The 19,669-nt window shown below is 27.5% G+C and overlaps 1 protein-coding gene across 1 annotated transcript in view; it reads left to right on the plus strand.

Moving 5' to 3' along the window:
* The window catches only part of LOC147815962 (plexin domain-containing protein 1-like), a 43,934-nt gene extending 24,786 nt beyond the window's left edge, over positions 1–19,148 (plus strand). Inside the window, exons 3-11 of the mRNA XM_087156673.1 lie at positions 4,353–4,493; positions 4,576–4,645; positions 6,620–6,742; positions 6,832–6,885; positions 8,978–9,042; positions 10,268–10,358; positions 15,457–15,552; positions 17,932–18,117; positions 19,108–19,148. Of these exons, the coding sequence (XP_087012799.1) occupies positions 4,353–4,493; positions 4,576–4,645; positions 6,620–6,742; positions 6,832–6,885; positions 8,978–9,042; positions 10,268–10,358; positions 15,457–15,552; positions 17,932–18,117; positions 19,108–19,148 (867 nt within the window). The remainder of the gene's footprint in view (positions 1–4,352; positions 4,494–4,575; positions 4,646–6,619; positions 6,743–6,831; positions 6,886–8,977; positions 9,043–10,267; positions 10,359–15,456; positions 15,553–17,931; positions 18,118–19,107) is intronic.
* The last annotated feature ends 521 nt before the right edge of the window (positions 19,149–19,669 follow it).

The raw sequence follows: 19,669 nt of genomic DNA on the forward strand, positions 1-19,669 counted from the left end.
CTAATTTTACATGGCTTGCCCGTCTGACCAAAATGATTTTCTCAGTATACCTTGCATATTTTGATGAAATATTATTTACAACAAAACAGTTAATTTTTGTAATCATTCGTGACGGAGCCGCGATGGCTCAGGGGGCCGAGCATTCGTCTTCCACTGAGGCGAACCGGGTTCAAATCCCCCAGTCCATACGAATTCCACATCAGGCTTGCACCGACCATAGTGCTGACGTGAAATATCCTCCAGTGGTAGACGGATCCTGGATTAGAGTCCCCTTGCCGTCAGGCTAACCGTGAGAGGTTCTTGTGCTTCCTCTTCATGTAACGCAGATGAGGGTTAGCTGCATTAAAAAGCCCTCCACGAAGGCAGATTTCTCCCAATACTCGATCCAGGAGTTCCCTTGTCTTCTGGATTGGGTTCAAAATTACTAGGCTATTGTGTTGAACATTAGAAGTCGTAAACCTATAAAATTGGGTCGGCTGTTCAACGACGGTTATAAAATAAAATAAAATCATTCGTGACGCATTTAATTCACTGAGGTCACCGGTGACCCCATGGTATTCAGCGTGTTAAGGTTACATGTTATATATGTATATAAATAAAACTATTTTTGTGTGTTCTATATTGCATTAATTTCTTCAAACCATTTTAGTAACGGTAAAAAAAAAAAATATTGAAAGCATTAAAAATTTACTCGAATTATGTGTTTCTAATAATCTTGGCTTTGCCGGTCACCCGACCCCCGTGGCACTACCAACAAACTCAGTGCTGGTCACCGGTGACCCCCAAGGCATTCAACGTGTTAAGGAGTGCTTAACAGTACTTGTTTTCGAATTTTAGAAGCCCCCTTCGATTTTTAAAAGGTGCTTTTTTTCATTAGGTGTTTCTAAAAAGTGCTTAATTTCCCATTTTCAAAAATTATATTTTATTGATTTTCGTCATGTATTATGCAAAGGCGTCCTTTTCACATTGATCTATTAAATTTTTTCACAATTCATTCACCCACAATCCATTTAGGCGTACTGTTGGTCCATAGCATATGAAAGCGTCAATCAATTTACATGATTGATGAAATACTTCCGAGTCCGTTTGTGCGTCTACTGAGATGATTTTGGTGAGATTTTAGCACTCCCATGTGCAACTCTGCTGCATTTTGCAAGATATTCTCCATTTCAGGCTTCATTTTCCACCCTCTGAAATCGAACTGAAAAATCTTGATCTTATGGTGGCTAATATAATCAAGAAAAGAGTTCTTTGTCTGAAACTTGTTATTTTATCGTGATCGTGTAAAGTCTTTGAAATTTATTTTGCATTTTGTTAATGTTTATAGTGCTTAAAAATATTTTTTTGAGTGCTTAAAGAGTACTTAAAAGGTGCTTATGTTTTGTTGAAAGATTTGGCTATGCACCTTGAAAGAAATTTGTTCCAGATTATATTTCGGTTTAATAAAAATATTGTTGCTGTAAATTAAGGAGGTCTTAATTAAATCAGGATAAGTAGTGCATAACCAGCCAATGCAGTGGGATATTTTTTATACTATTATAAGGGGCTTGGTAGTATAGTATGGTGCCTAATTAAATGATGTGCCATTTTCATGTTCTGTTTATGAATTTTGTGTTTTTTAATTAAATTTTACTACTTTACTAATTTTATTTATTTTTTTAAAAAAATTTCATGTTTTTTTATTGACTTAATAAGTTAAAGCCATATTTTAAGATACTCCTTTCAGTAATATATGTGTTGGTATTTTTTGATCTAGTTACAATTGTCTTATTTCAATCAAAAATCAAATTTTTTTTCTTCATATTGTAGAAATGTAAATTTTTGTCACTAGCTTTATGATAAAGTTATGTAAATTCTAAACTAATTATTGCTTTATTAATTATACCATAATATACTGCTCATAATTAAATTTGTTATTACATATTACAAATTCAGTTTAAAGAATTTAGTTAACCTAAAACAAAATTTCCTACACTGTTACAATAGGCTAGCTAGAGTTTGATAACAAAGTTATGTTTGAAAATATGCAATATAATGAAAGTCATTGTAAAAAAAGCATTAAATTACATTGTCATTATTGTATTCCTCTTTTATCTGAAAAATTAATCTTTCAGATAAAAGAGGAATAGTTTATATATTTGTTTTTATGAAATTAGGGATTATTGCTTGGATGTTAATGTAAGAAAGGAGCTTTTGCACCTTAAATTGAATTGAATTTAATAGAAATTTTTTTTTGCCCTCTTTGGTAATTTTTTTTTTTAATACTTAAAACAGGTGGGCCAAATCTGTCTGCTTTTCTTGGTTTTTAGTTTTTCCTGAGAGTTAAATAAACATGCACTACCATGCATGGTCTTAAAGCTTTGTAGCCTTATTAAATCAACATTATTTCTTAAAATTTGCAAAGTTATTTTGTAATTGTTTGGTAAAACATTCATCTTTGAGAAGTATTACGTGACAAAAGTGGTATTTTCAAATCTTGTTTTGCTTTATTTATTTTTTTATTTCTAGCTGCAGACTATGCATATTTTTAATCACCACTTTCTACATTTGATAAATTATCCACATAGATTTCCTTACCTTCATCAAAAAATCTATTTAATGTTGTCATTTTTTACAGTTGCAAAATTGCTTAAAGAAACTGATTAATTAGCAGTACTGCACAAAAGTATCAATAAACAGATAGTACTCTAACTTATAATACCGAAGTAAAATATCATTCAAATGAAAAAATAATGCATCATAAAAATGTAATTCCACGTAGCTGGTCAAACAAATCTGCGTAATCTGTCGGTTAAGTATGAACTTTTTTTATTATTTTTCCCTGCTTACAATCTATTATTAATTCCTACTATTAGTTCGCACTCACCCAATATCTAGTTCAAATTTTCAATTGTTAATAAAATACTTTTTATTCATCAACACTAGTTCCAATACATTTTTTAAAACTCGTAGTGGGCAGGGTTAGAGTTTTTGCCGGCAAAAAGGGTTTTTTGCCAGGACAGTGGCAAAAACCGGCAAAAACTGGTAAAAACCGGCAAAAACCAAATTATCTAAATTGCTGATTAAATATTATTACAAAATACTTGAAACAAATTTAAATCAATCATAAGGAATAATAATTTTGATACATTACATGAAAAAATTATTTTTAACATATTAATTAATATAATGGTAATAATTTTTAAAAGATTGAAAGTTTGTGATCTTTTCATTTTAGAATCCTAAAATAAATGTTTTTTTACAAATAAATAAATATTATTATTTGTATAATATTATTATTTATTATAAAAAATTATTATTTGTACAATAATTAACTACATATATTGATAGATATTTTATGCTTTAAATTATAGTTATATTAATTTAAAATAAGCTCATTTCACTGGACAAAAAAGAATAATCACAAATTTTCCAATCAATAATGTTTTAAACTACTAAAATGATATATTATTACATTATCATTTAATTATGGAATAATAATTTTGTTAATTTTTTTGTAATTACTATTTATATTTCTAATTTATGTTTCAATTTTAGGAATAATGTTGTACCAAAAATGTGTTTTTGTCCTCTCATCTTGGAAAATATAGGTTTTTGCCACTTTTTGCCAATTTACTTGACAAAAACCTGTTTTTGCCAGGACGGTTTTTACCGGTATTTACCATGGTTTTTTCCACCTGCGGCAAAATCTTGCCAACCCTGGTAGTGGGTGATACTTGATGTTAATAAAGTTTTTTCCAAATATTAATTCATTAATTAAATAGGGATGAGTGAAAAACAAAATGGAATTTTCTGATTGGTTAAGTATTAGTTATTGTTTTAAATTTTACTATAAGCCATTCAGTTTGTTATATATTTTAAAAATAACATTGGTGATAATTCCTATCTTATAGCTCTATTTGAACCAAAAAAAATGGCTTATTGCGCACATTTAAATATTTAATTATTTTGTATTCGCTGTATCACTGAAATTCAATTAAAGGACATGACACGGTGGACCACATCACTAAATTTATACTTTTACAGTTGTCTGATACCACACGCCTTTTTCCCCCCCTTCCAATTCCTACTATTAGTTCACACTCTCTCTTTATATATTTATATATCTTGTTCCAATTTTCAATCGTTAATAAAATGCTTTTTATTCATCTATTGAATTTCAAATACATTTTTTTCATGCTTTTACTGGATGATATTTGATGTTAATGCAGTTTTTTTCAAATATTAAAATTAATGAATTAATTTTAGTTTTATATAAGAGAAAAAATGTGAATTATTTAACAAAAAGTAACTAAAATAAATTTTTTTTAATATTACTTGTTAATAGTGAACTTAATTGAATTTCTTATTAGGAAGATCATCATGTGTATTACAATTCTACATTATTTTTGCACGGTGCTCAAGCAATGGCATACTGGGTGGATTTGGATTCTCTACCTCAATCAGAAGTTGTTGTCCATCGAATGCTCTCAGATTCCCATCGAAAAGCTGCAGTGAGTCTAAATTTAATATTTTCACTCTTGTACATGATTTTTTTTATTGCTGTTTTCAAACTTTTTTTTTGTCTTCTAACAGACTGTGGTGTTAACATTTGATTTTCCCTTTTATGGCCATCCTTTAAGAAACATCACGATTGCAACTGGAGGTAAATAAATTGTTCAGTTAATTATTTTTTTAAAACCTCTTAAATAGCATTATTTTGAATTTTATGTTATGTATTACTCATATTTTTAAATTTATTTTATATTCTGAAAGTAAGCATAGTTGCCTGTTCATTTTTCATATGAGTTTCATTCAATTATTTATTACCCAGATGGTTCTCATTGAGTAGTTAAACCATCTTTTTCGACTTTGATTTACTCTTAAACAGATCTCACAGGAAGGGTATTCTTTTATTCAAAGGTTTTTAAAGAGATTTAGTGTAATTAGGAAAAGTTGCAGCTATATTTTTATTAAATTCAGTATTTTAATGGAATTTTAATGTTTTTTAAAAAAAAAATTTTAAATAGCAATATTTTTAGGGGTGTAACGAATATTCGCCCCTTTGGTCGAATATTCCGTAAAGTATTATTTGAAAAATTATTTTTTGACAAAGATTTTTTTTGGGGGGGGGGGGATTTTTAATAGGTTTAATAAAGAATAATCTGAAATTGTATTTTTTACTATATGTTATGAGAAATAGTTTTTAAACATACTTCTTAACTTTTTAAGTTTGGTAATTTTTGTGCTGAAAAACACTTGGAAAACTGAAATTTGAAGAATTGGAACAAAATTACTTTATACTGAATCATGAGTTTTTTAATGCTGATTTTTTTAATTATATTCAGGTAAGTCAATTTCATCTTTTTTTCAACACTTTATGTTTTAAAAATTGAGAACCTGTTTTCTGTTTTAAATAAACCGAAGATTTTTAGGAGTCTTTCTTATTTTAAAAGAATTCAAGACATACTATGTGGTAACGAAAAAGGAAGTAAGGATTTAAATAATTTCTTATAAACCATTATTGTCAATAGACAGATACTCAATCCAAGCATCTTTCTTTGATAGCACAAAAATATCAAACACGGATTTCCGAAGTAGTTTTAGTGGGAATGAAAAAAATATCCAATCCAAATTTCAGCTGTTATATTTGAATGATTTAGTGGGGACCTTCTATTTGACTTTAAAATAGAGTCAGCAAATAAATTTTATTTATCAGTCATCACAATGTGAGGGTTATTGTAATGTGAGGTTGTAGTAAAATGTGTTTGCTTTTGCCAACCTTTTTCCTTTTTGTTGAAAAAGTTATTCATGGTTTTAATAGTATAATTTAAAATTGCATTCCATAGGAATTTAATTTGACAGTTTTCTTTGGATTTTTATTGTGATTAACCAGTGTTTTCACTACAGAGCGAGAACGCGAGAATCTCGCATATTTTTTTCTTTTCTCGCATTAAAAAATGATTACCGCGAGAAATTCGCGCATTCTATAAATCAATTTCAAAATTCGCGAATTTATCGCATTTTGGAAAAAGCTTCGAATTACGCCAATTAGAATAAAATCCATTTCACTTTTCTTCCTGGATCTTTCATTATTTTCAACATTTGCCCCGTTATCTAGATTCCCTATTTACCAGTATTGTTCAGAACTTTTTCGAGCAACAGAACACAACCTCTCCGAACCACGGAACCCCTTTCAGAACACATTTCTCTGCAACCACGTGTTTACCGCAGGTAAGGTTTTTTCATGTAAGACGTTCAAATTTTTTATGCACTAATGTAAGATGGACAAATACCTAGTAAAGGCAAAATCTTCTATGATGATGCAGCAAGAATATTCAATGCTTTAAAAAATAGAAGACATTAAAAATGTATTATAATGAAAGAAATTTTTTTTCCAAGTCTATTTGTATTTTTTCAGTTTTTACAAATCTCACTTAACTTTCTGAAATCTCACCCTGTTTTTGAGAAAGGGTGAGAAATTCTCACCCATTTTTTTTCTATGATGAAAACACTGGATTAACAGCTTTATTTTCTTTTGTCATTTTTTTTTTAAAAACTTTGTTTTGATGCAAACTTGACAGTTTGTAGCTTTTAATTGAAAAATATTCTTAGATTTGTAATTTAACTTTTGTCCTAGGATTTATATACATGGGAGATTACATGCATAGTTGGTTAGCTGCTACCCAATACATTGCACCACTTATGGCAAATTTTGATACTAGTCTAAGTAACGAGTCAACAGTGAGATACTGTGATAATGGTAGGTTGCATTAAAGAGTGTGTAATATTCTTTATTTGTTGACATATGCCATTCCATTATGTTTGTGACATGTATCCTTGTTTTTCCAGGTACTGCTTTTATTATTGAATGGCACGAAGTTACTTTACAAGATGAAAAGAAAGGTGCAGTATTTTTTTATTTTTAACTACAGTACGAAGTTCTATATCCAGACTTCAGATTATAGGAAGGACCTCTTCAACAATCAAAATGAACAAAACTCATTCCCCTTTTTAAAAGCAAAATATGTAGGGTTGAGAATTTTCTGCTTCTTTATGATATTAACCTGACTTCAGATTTTTGTTCAATTCTTAATAAGATTTCTGCTATATGAAAAATAAATTTGGATATTACTGAAACGGAATTGAAAATTTTACTACAGTGCAAAAAAAACTCTCTTATTTTTGTTCTCCCGTCTCGCATAAAAGGATCGTTACCGCCAAGAATCACGCATTTAACGTCAAAGTGGGCAAAAATTTAACCTCTTCTCTTCTCTGTCAGCCTAACAGCCCCTTCCTCAACAGCTGACAAATGCCAGCGTCTCCTGTCCAAGGCAACTCCCTTCCAATTCATAATCTTTAGGGTTTTCAGATCATTATCGATGTTGCTGAGCCATCTAGTAGGTGGTCTGTCTGTGGGACGTGACTCCTCGTGGGGTTCTTAAAGGTGGCGATTCTCAATGCGCTATTTTCAGGGCTTCTCTCAAAAGTTTAACGTGTTGGAAAAATAGCAGATTTGAGATGAAATTGTCATGACTTAAGCCAATCATTAAGTGATTATTCAAAATCATTTTGTGGATCTACTAATATTATTTTAAAAATGAAATTGAATTTTTAAAAACTAATGTGGAAATCGCAAACTGGAAAATGCGATTGACAAAACGACGGGGACAATAATATCACAAATTGAGTGTCTCAAAAATTAATTCCACAAATGCATGATTCTAAATTCCCCATGTGTGATAATATAGCATTAAAAAACTATGAAAATCCATAGCAATAGCAGGCATAAAGGCGATCGTAAATCCACTCAGATTGTTGGTGAATCATTAATAAGTCTTGTGAAGTCTTTTTAATTACTAATCGAAAAAATGATTGTAAAAGCCAGGCAGTTTAGCTGTAGAATCTAATCAAGTGATTTTAAAATCCATGTGGAAGTCAGTCAAACTATGAGGGTTTATTCGTTGATTGAAATTAGTGTTCATATGGTCTACTTGTTATTTTGTATTTAATAAGGATGTTTTGATGTTAACCTTAAAGATCTATTATCTGGAAAAATCTGTTTTCTGGACTTTCCGAAGTCCTGACAATTCCAGATGTGGGAATTTCCACTGTATTTTGTGTATTATTTTTTAGTTTGTTTACCATAATCTGTCTTGGCTTCTCTAAACTATTCTACTATATTGCCTTAAACCTTAAAAGAATACAAATAAGCTAATGCTTCATGATGACCTTTAATAACTTATTGAAAGCATTTTAATTTATAACTGGCTGTGATGTGTTACTGCTTTCTGTTGATGTTCATTTCTATAATCTTGAATTGGGTGCCTGATTCGGAAGTCAAATGAGCTATTTAGTCATGTATCAGTAAATTTGAAGATTTTATTGTAATGAAGCTAATCGACATTTGCTTTACTGGGAGAAAGAAACATTGAAATTTTCTTATCTTGTTCAATGTCAATGAAACTCTATTATATTTGTTGGCTTTTAAAGCATAAATAAGCTTGAAATGTATTTAAAATAAATTAAAAATAGTTTAAAAAAATTATTAATAAAAAAATAAAAAAATGCTTTGTACGAACACAAAAATTTGGTTTACACTAATTTTTTTATGAGTGGAGTTAGACTACTATTCAAACAAGGCCTATATTTGATCTCTGTGCTATGGTTATCGCAGGTCAGGAATGACATTTGAATTGAAAAGATTGGTCTAAGTAAGCACCTGTCATCCTGTTTCTAACATTATTAAGAAATTATGTTATTAAAATTTAAAGAAAATCGCATCGTAAAAAAATGCTATCATATTTTCTAAAAAAAATTGATTTTACTTATATTTCTATCATTGATTTAGTCTGCCATGTTGAAATATTTATATTCTTTTTAATTTGCTATTTTCTTAGAGTTTCAGCTGTTTTCTTCTAGTTTTTATGAATATTTGAGTATCTGCTTTAAAGTTTTATCAATATTAGTTTAATCAGTTTCCCCCCCTTTCTTTTAGGAGGAAATTTCACATTTCAATGTATTTTAAAGAATAATGGAGACATCATATTTGTCTACAAGGATGTAAGTTCTTTTTTAGTAAAAGATTTAATCTATTTGATAATTATTTCCTTATATTAATTGTTGTGTTTAAATAATTTCTAGTTTCGAAAATGATTATTTAAATTATAAAATTTTTGTGACTTGAAAGTCTTTTTACATGGGCTTTGTAGCATCTGCAGGGATGAGATTTTTCCGCTTTTTAGCTGATTTCCGCTTTTATCTCTCAAATTTCTGCCTTTTTATCAAAAACTCTGATTCTCTAAAAGTTAACTTTTTTTAAAAATAAATATTCTGCTTTTTCTGAAAATTCTGTCGTTGAAATAAAATTATTATATTTATTTTCGAACAACAGAAATTCAAATTTCGAAACAGAAAATTCAAACTATGTAGCTGCCAACCCTTCTGCGTTTGTACTTATTTTAGCTATTTTTTCCGCTTTAACTCGCAAAAAATAAGATTTTCCGTATTTTTGTCATTCTCGCTAGATAGCTCGTATTTTCGTAATTCAGGTGTTACTTCCTGTTTGCTGGTGCAAAAGCAAACGAAATAATAATTTTTAAAACAAAAACGGTGAATTAGCGGTGAAAATATTTATTCCCTTATTCAATTAATCTTGTAAATTTTATTTATTATGGCTAAACAAAACCAATACAAACAACCCTTTTAGAAAACCCAAGCCCAGAATCTGCTAATATCTCTATTCTTATTCACACAATTTAAATATCGTACATTGCAACTCTTATTTACGATATTTAAAAATCCAATAACGTAATTTGTATTTACGTGTTTGTAAAACCCTATGTGGTGATTCGTATTCACAAGAGTTTAAAATCCAATGTCGATTCGTTTATGCAGTTGTAATATCAAACATCGATTTTCGTATTTATATGTAATTTAAAAATTAGACATTCGAATTCACGCGATTTAAAAATTATGCATCGCGATTCGTATTTACCCGAAATCCAATATTGAGTTTCATATTCACATGATTTAAAAGCCACATATCGGTATTCATATTCTCCCATTTTAAAATCAAATGTTGCAATACTTATTCACAAGATTTTAAAATCCGGCATGTGATTCATATTCATCCAATTTTGAATTTGTATTCGGGATTTATAATATGTATGTATATTCATTCTTGGATTTCCTCTGTCTTACTTTCCGACTACTCTCATCCGTGCATCTGATAAATGAATTTTCTGCTGATTAATGCATTATATATTTCCTTTTATCTTTTCCTTAGCTCCCCTTGGGAGTCACAGAAATCGGTGATGATGCCCATCCTGTTAAAGTTGGATTGTCAGATGCATATGTCATCGATAGAGTCATTTATTGTAAGCCGTATTTTTATCACTAACATTTATTACTACAATATATTTGTTATATGTTTATATCACTAACATTTATACGAATTTTTATCACTAACATTTATTACTACAATATATTTATTACTACAATATATTTGTTATATGTAAAAAACATTTCGTAATTTCTTATTTACAGGGTATCTGTGCACCTGGAAAGTCAGGAAAAATCATGGAAAGTCATGAATTTTGTCATTGAACAAAATTTGTCATAAAATGTCATGATTTTAACTATTTTTAAAAAAAAAATCATGAAAAGTCATGGAGTTAGGTCGCCGAAAAATTTTATTTTTAGAATGGGATTCCTCTGCTCCCCCCCCCCCATATCATGGTGTTCCAAATATCTGAATTTGTAACAAAATCCCTACTCAGATTCATATTTTATTAAAGTATAAAATGTTTTTATCATGTTCTTTAAAAATTATGGTGTTCTTTCAAAAAATTAAAGAAAAAATATCATTTCTAGAGTGGAGTATGTTTTAAACTTCTGTGATTTCATTATTATTATTTTTTTTTTTATTATTTTTATTTTATCAATTTAAAATTCTTGGCAAATTTTTTTAACTCTGAAATGAGAATAGAAAAAACAAGAGTATTTCTTTCCTTTCTGATGAACAAGAAAATTACCTTTAGAATATAATTCTGCAGAAAAAAAAAAATTTATTTGCTCAGCTATTATTTTTTCAGCTATTTTATTGCTTCAACTCTTTCTCTACTCTGTTTTTTGAATTTAAAATCAATAAATATGAAGATGCAGAGTAAAACAGTTTTGGTTATACTTATCATTTCAATGAATGTTATTAGAACATTTTTTAAATTTATTATTCTGTTTTTGTCGGAGAAAATAGTAACCTCAATAAGTCATGAAAAGTTCTTGGAATTAGTCATGAAAAGTCATGAATTTGAAAATCTAAAATGTAGCAGATACCCTGTATTTAGCTAAGAAGAAAGAAAAATTAGTAGAAAAATTTATTAAGCAGATTTTTCTGACATGTTTTTCTATTTTAAATATTGATTGGGATTTAGTAACAGCCTTTTTCTGAATAATTATTTTAAATCCCTGAAGCAGTGATCTCAGACTATTTTTTCGGGGTTTATATCTGCTGCAGTGGGAACGATAGTAAAAATTTTTCATTTTTAATAAATGTTATATAGCTGCCAACTGTTCAGAATATTTCGAATTGGTTCCGTTCCTAATTTTTAAATCAAATCCGAAAATCTGATATATTTTTATTAAAATCCAAATTTTCGTGAAATTGCTGTAAGATCGCGGTAAGTGCGCTTCTGTGATTATTGTGCCAAAGTAATTTTTAGTAGCTTTTTATTGGAAAATACTATTCCAATAGCTATTGCTGATCATTTCACTAAATTGAATCTTTAAAAACTATTATTATTTTTTAAAAAAATGTCTTGTAGTATTTAAACACTTGCATCAAAAATATTTGTTTATGATGCAGATTATTATTTACCTGTGTTTTATAATCTGGAGAAGAATAATTATATATTAATAGGTAATGGTTGTTTTTAAACTATTATACCGGTATTCCTAGTTATAAAATATTAATATTATAAATTTCCCACGAAAGATAAGTCAGGGCTGATTGTGCTCCGGAAAAAATCCGGATTTTTCGCTAATAGTGATCCGGAAGTTTCCGGATATCGAAGGTTCAGACGTTTCAAAGAATCATTGATCACAGAAGTTTCCGGAAATCAAATTTTCAAAGGTGGAGCTTAAAAACGCAGTTTATTTTATTTGTTCGTAAGGGAGAGCCAGAGATATACTTTATAAGCTTATATTCATGATTAATATTCATTTTTTATCAGTAAATAATTGTTATAATCATAAACTCAAGAAAGAAAGACATATTTGTAAATTTTAATTACTTCTCAAGGTCATTGTAGGTATGTATAAATGATATAGGTATATGTAAAATTTTAAAAATATTTTAAGTAAACTAAGAAATATTGAGAAAAAGGAAAAAAAAACATGTTTGAATTTTTTTTCTAATTTTTCAATTTAAACTTTTTTTTTAACTCAAGAAATTTTCTGGAATTTTGACTTGGGCTCACAATCACCCCTGATAAGTGTTTATAGTTTTATCTTACTAATTTACATGAGGTATTTAAATATATGTCTATTAATGTTATTATTTAATAGTTAAATTTTTGTCTTACTCTTGTAATTGATGCATATAATTTTGTCGCATATAGTGTTCCTAATTTTGGCAGCTATGAAATATTGATTGAGTTTTGGTAACAGCCTTTTTCTAAATAAGTATTTTAAATCCCAGAAGCAATGGTGTCAGACTATTGTTTCGGGGGGTGTGTTTGCTGCAGTGAAACGATAGTAAAAAATTTTCTTTTTTCAGTAAATGTTAGAAAAAAGCACAATTTCCTGTTACATATTCTATATTCAACTGATAAAATTTAATGTGATTTTTCTCCAAATATTAACTTTTGACTAATATAGATATGATTAATTAATATTTGACAAATATTTTATTTTATAATAAATTTGACAATAAAGTAATATTGACAATTTTATAATAAATTTAATATTTTTACATAATAAATTTGACTAATATAGATTATATGAGATAACTAATTATTCTAATATATAAATATTAATATAATTAGTCCCCTCATAATGAACTTAATATTGATAATTTTTTCTTAAGACCATATATTTAAGTATAGATATTAACAACCAGCAATGAAAAAACTTCAAAAATGAAAATTTAGTGACAGTTTTAAATTGTTATTGGATAGAAAAATTTAATTATTGTCCCCTTAGTTACACGCTTTAAAAGCCCATGAAGAAAATACTTATTTTTAATGAATTAATTATTTAGTAACTATAAGAAAACATTTTAAATAATATTTAATTTAAAATTTAATTTTTTTACAAAATTAGATTATATCTAGAATTTTGAAGAAATATGCAGAATTTGTAAGAAAATTTTTACTTTTTTGTTGTTGCAAAAACCATCCTTAATACTACTTTAAGTAAGACGACATTTTGTAAACAAACACATAATTTAAAGCTAAAACTCTCGTTTGTATTTTTAAGATGTGTTTTTTTTAATGAAAAAAAATACTAGTATTTGTTTTATGTTTCCAAATGTAATTTATTTCATATAAATGTGCAGAAATCTGGCTTGGGGTGATTATTTAAATTAAACCTTATTTCCCTTTTTTTGTATGTCTTGTGCATGCAATTACATTTCATCTAAGCAGAGCTGTAAAATTTCAATTAATGTTAACTCTGGAAGAAGTTTAATTCATGATCTTCTGTTTATCACCTATATTTATACAATTTATCTAATATTAAGAAATATCCATGAGCAATTAAAACAGAAATGGCAAATTTTTATAACATTTAATTTTTTGAAGGTAATTTTGACAAAATTTAAATTACAAAATTGAGATGTTAACATTGCAAAAATTTTAACAAGCAATTGTGCAGATATTCTAAATTATTTGATTCATAATAAGAATAAAAAGTGAATACAAAAATGCCAAATAAATTTCCAATTAAAAATTTAATAAAATAAATAGCTAAAAATTAATACGTTTAAAATTAAAAAATAATACATTTGTTTCGTTATTCAGTTTTATTTTACAAAGTTAATATTTTGATATTCTAAATCAAACCACAGTTAAACACAAAATATATTTATAATTATCTAAACACTTATAAGTAGATTAATTTATATTAATATTAATAGCTGTCTTAAATTTACTCTCAAGTTTTAAAATATTTCAATATGTTTACTAACAATGTTACTATTGTCAAATATTCTTCTATTATTGCTTGAAATCTGACAAAAAAGAAACTAAATATGTGATAACATTACCAAATTAATCAAACACATTAAAAGTTTTCCAAGTAAAATAATTCTAGACCCTGAGGTAATTACTGTCCCCTTTAAATGCGTTTCAAATAGGGACAGTAATTACAAAATTTACAATTAATTGCAGAACTTCAGTATTTCCTAAACAGATAAAAAAATCTTATTTCTTCAATTAAACTATTCATATTTTATTAAAGTTGTTATATTTTATACAAATCAGAAATATTTACTTCTTTACAATATCTTAGAAAAAATATCAGGGGACAATAATTATATTCAATAACCCACCCATAGATTCTTTACGGTGTATATATGCTTATTGACCCTAAAAAATATGGTGCAGTAATTAAACTTCACTGTTCTGTAGTACTGTACTGTTATATAATCTGGAAGTTATATTTTATTCAAATAGAAAAATTTTAATGATTAGTATTGCTTGAGATACAAAAGTTAACGAATTGAGAAAGTATTCCATTTCTGATCTGAAAAAGAAAAATTGATTTATGAGAGTTATTTATTGAATTAATAGATCTAGCTGCAAAATTATAAAATTATATCTAATGTTTTATGGCAAGACTGATTGTTGTAAATGCCCATTCTCTTAAAATGATTAATAATTTTATTTTGTGTACCACAACAACTGAAATGCTGATGTTGAAACATCCCATGTCAGAGTATTAAGAGGAATTATATTGTGAAATTAAAGAACAGATTTTTAATCACTATAGTTTGATTAAAACTTAAATTGTTCTTCAGAGCACTTAGGAGGTGTAATAGGTACTTCCAGTATTATGGTGGTATTTTTTAGCCCTAGGATCAAAATAGTATCAAAAAAATTATGCCCTCTGTCCAAATATAGTTCTAAAATATGTGTTCTTGGTATGAGATCTGTGCTCTAAAGTAAAATTTTAAATTTGATAATTTTTAATGAAAATCCAAAAAATGAGGGATGAAATTTACAGTGTATTTAAAATATAATCAGATATAAATATATTTTTTTATGTCTGAATATTTTTTTAATTAAAATTTTATATTTTCATTTTTATTAACCAATTGTATTGGTAGTACTTTTTTCATATCCAAAATATATTGCATGTTGTTACCTTTCGAGATAATAATAGCTCTATTTTAAAATATGAAATTATTTTTCGTAAGCATTTTGTTAGTAAAAGCAATATTATTGTAAAATTAAAATGTTCATATTATTTTTTTAGTTATCCGCAGAAAAACTATTTACGAATATCATAGAATTGATATGAAGAAAGAAGAGATTACAAACAAGACTGCTATTCTTTTCACTGCCTTAAAAAGTATGTTTTTTTTTTTTTTTTTTTAGTAAATAAAAATGTAACTTTTTTTTAATTTCTTAGGCTAAATGATATAAGGCTTTGCTTGAGAGGGAAATAATTAAGATTGTTTTCTACTACTGATGTATAAAATCCCAGCTCTTATTCATTTACAATATCTTTAAGAAAAATGATAAAATTAGCATTCAAATTTTGCATAAATTACTTAATATTACTGGGAAATAATTTGTTATCTGTCATTTTTTTTTGCCTTAAAGAGTGCTAAAAGTTTTTGAAGTTTTATCAAAGTTTGTATCATTTGTTTGCTATTGTTATTTTTTTCCATAATTTATTAGCGATATTTCCATAGTTTGGTTCTTTATTTTTATTTATTTAGTTCTTTGTTAATAGCCTCTTACTTTGATTTACTATTTCTTTGCAATATTATGTTTGTACAGATGAATTTATTTGTTAAATTAACTCCTTATAACTACTTTCTATTTTTATAAATTGCATGTTGACATGTAGCTGTTCATTTTATTATTAATATTCCATGAACTTTACTTATAAAATGGTTCGAAAACAAAACTGTTCTTATGCAGTTTTTAATCCAACATTTTAGCCAACTATGTCACTGATAATAATTTAAGATTAATTATTTTGCAGACTTAATTTGTAAATTGTTTAAAATTTCATGGCGAATTTTTAATTACTTCTCATTAAGATAAGGAACAGTATGCCTTTACTTACACATCAGCGCATGATTTATTAACTAGCAAGTAGCAAATTTCTGGTTTAAAAGAATCGAATGCTGCTACAGAAAGATTCTGTACCAGAAATTGTTATTAAATTCTTGTTTTTTTTTATTATAGTTTTTTAATACCTTATCACAAGATTTTTCGAATTTAGATTTATTTTATTTGTAAATCTGATGTAATATTACAAGAATTTTAGATTTGTGTAATATTTTCTTGATGTGCTTTGTTCACTATGCTTATATTATATATAAGCATCCTTTACTATCCCTTTATTGCCAGTTATTTATCACTTTTTGGACTATTTTCTTGTGGTTTTTAAAATTCTGGTATTTAATTACAATATTGTTACATCGCATAAGTTATTAATTTTAGTGATAAATTTTTAGTGTGCTTGATTTGCAACGATCAGTTTTTTAATCTTTTTCTTAGCAGTTATTTTTTATTTATATAAGCCTTTCCACATTTCAAATTTGAGCAATAATAATTTTTGACGTGTTTAGTAGTTCTATTTCATTGTTATACAACATAATATTCTGACATTGAATATTTACCTGTAACAATATTTTTAATACGATGTGCAAATTTCAAATTTAAAAAATCATTTATTTATGCTCTTAAGTTTGACTATGCCGTCATAAATCACGATTTCCCAATCTTACTTTCGACAGTTAGTACAGTTATCTTGTTTCGCCCATCTTTTTAAAAATCTTGTTACTATTGCTATTGACTATTTTAGATCTGGCATTACAGAAATTAATTTCACAATGCATAGTTATAATAAGAAACAAAAATTTCAAGAGTTTTGAATACTGTGGATCTATAAAGAACCGTACCCTTTTATGTGAAATCCAATGCCCTTACTTGAGGATATAGTGCTCTTTTCAGTTTCTTGTATTCTCCCCTTTTTGAGGTTTACAATGAATGGTGGGTGGTAATCCATGGTTTGTTATGCTGAGTTCATGTTATAAAAAGACTCCTTGTTGCAAACGCCATTTAAATTTGATGAAAAATTAAGTTTACATGGGCAGTACTCTATTGTTCATCTTGTAATGTAATATTTATTTTAGTCAAAACTGCATCAATAATAAAATTTAAATTTAGTTCTCGAAACAAAAATTTATAAATCTTATATTTTGTCTAAGTCATTTAGTGCATAATTTTGATGATAAAACATATTTAGGTGTCTTGTAGCATGAAAATAGTATAAAACTGTTGTATGAACTTTTATCTGAGTATCAATATTATTAGTTATTACAATGGTGACTATTTAGTAATCTTTTTAAGGCAATAATGTAAGTATTTTAATACAGTATAGTAAAATCTTTATTGGTAATGTTGCATTTTCTGTGACACAAAATGTATTGTGATATTGCTTTAAGCAATTCTAGTATGAACCCTGGTTTTGCTACTAGTATTATAGAATAAGCAAATTTTACTACTTATTTTAAAAAATAAAGTTAAACCCTGTTACATATTAGATAACCCTAGTATTACTTACAAAGGTTAAGAAAAAAAATTGCAATGGATTATTCTGAACAACTTAACAATTTTCTGAATTTTATTTATTAAAAATAAGTTTAGAAAGCCTTATAAAAAGAAATAAAATTTCTTTTCTAATTATGCAATTGATGTTTTTTCTTTTTAGCCTGCATCTATTACACAGATTGTGAATCTTGTATGGCAGCTGACGCAGGATTAGACTGCGTTTGGTGTCAAGCTACTAGGCGTTGCTCTGATGGGCTTGACAGAATGCGTCAAGATTGGCTCAATGCTAAATTTAAAATATATATATATATATATATATTACAGCACTACTTCTTTTTGGTAGATTGTATGTATATATATATATATATATATATATATATATATATATATATATATATATATTTTAAATTTTTCTCTATAAAAATCGATGCAATAGTTGTTTACTATACTCGTTGTATTCTTTTAAACAATTGTTACGTTATGTTCTCCCATGTATCGATATTCTATAGTTATTTCCCGCAATAACCCATAGAATGTAGTTGCTAGTCAACCCATTATAAACAATTTCTTCGAAAAATCACCAAATTGTCAAAAAATTTTTTACAGCCGTTAAAACTTGTCTTCATTGATAAAATTGGCTTTTCAACAATATATTTTCAAACTTATATTAAATGCATTATCGCTATATTATTTGTCATCAATAAAAATATAAAAGAATTCCGTGGTGCATTACGTACATCGCCAAGCTGAATTTTTTTTTTTACGGCCAAAATATTACTTGATGGAATCTTACTCAAACAAAAATATCACGGGGCCTTTGCAATCTCTTTGGGCAAAATTTGCTATTTCTGCATAACAGAATTTTAGCCTACGGATAATTCAGGGTATATTCCATTTTATATGCAATAGCAATAAATGTGTTTGTCATAAGCTTCCAAATCATGGAAAAGCAAGGGTCTTTTATGTTCCAATTTCCCTCAAAAAAAATGTTTTAGTTCGTCATAATCTTCCAAATCATTGAAAAATAAGGTCATTCTGCAAATAAAACGGGTACATATTATCAAAGATCATCATTTACTCAACAATATTTCCACCCTTTGCAGTTATTTTTGATAATGTGACAAAAAAAGAAAGTGAAAGTTTAAATGGGCAGTTGACCTTTTTCACGAGATGAGTGACTTTATTTTTTCTCGCCATTTCCTTTCTTCCAGACTCGAATAATAGAGACATGGCGGCGTGCGTAATTGTACGTGCGGAAATCTATAAATTTGCAACATTTCATTCCCATGTGGGCTCTTTTTTTTTATGATGCTTTTTTTCGTTTTTGGTTTATTAGTCATAGCCTGCTCATGCCGTGTCATTGTAATTGTCCTCTGATTTGCACAACTCACTTAGATCTGTTTTCACTTACTATTTTTTTATTTTATTTCATTGTTATGGAGTAGATTTTTTTCCCCACTGCGACCATTAGAGCATTTTGTTTTGTGTTCAGTTTTGATGGAAAGCGCTATAAAGTATTTGTTGTTTTTAAAATTTGGTTTCCTTGTTAACTCGTTCGAGATTTAAATTTTCTTTTGTTTGATAGACATTTTTTTTCCCTTTTAAATAAGATAATTTTTTTTTTATTTTTTAAAAGAACTTTCGCGTAGCACACGTTGGTCTTGACCGTCTGGCGTTACAAATTTTTATGATTTTCGATTTGAATTCTTGTAATATGAAAATTTCACTTTTATCGCCCTTTTCATTGCGTTAATATATAGGGTATTTCGTTGATATCTTTCTTACTGCACTACTGAAACGCGTTTGATATGTATATATCTATATGTATGTGTTAACATATAAATATTATTTCCTTTACTAATTTGCTGAAAGCAAATTTAGTTTAGGAATAATGCATA

The sequence above is a fragment of the Parasteatoda tepidariorum genome, chromosome 2, assembly GCF_982258835.1.
Source record: "Parasteatoda tepidariorum strain Cologne lab strain chromosome 2, Ptep-v5.0, whole genome shotgun sequence".
Taxonomy (NCBI): domain Eukaryota; kingdom Metazoa; phylum Arthropoda; class Arachnida; order Araneae; family Theridiidae; genus Parasteatoda; species Parasteatoda tepidariorum.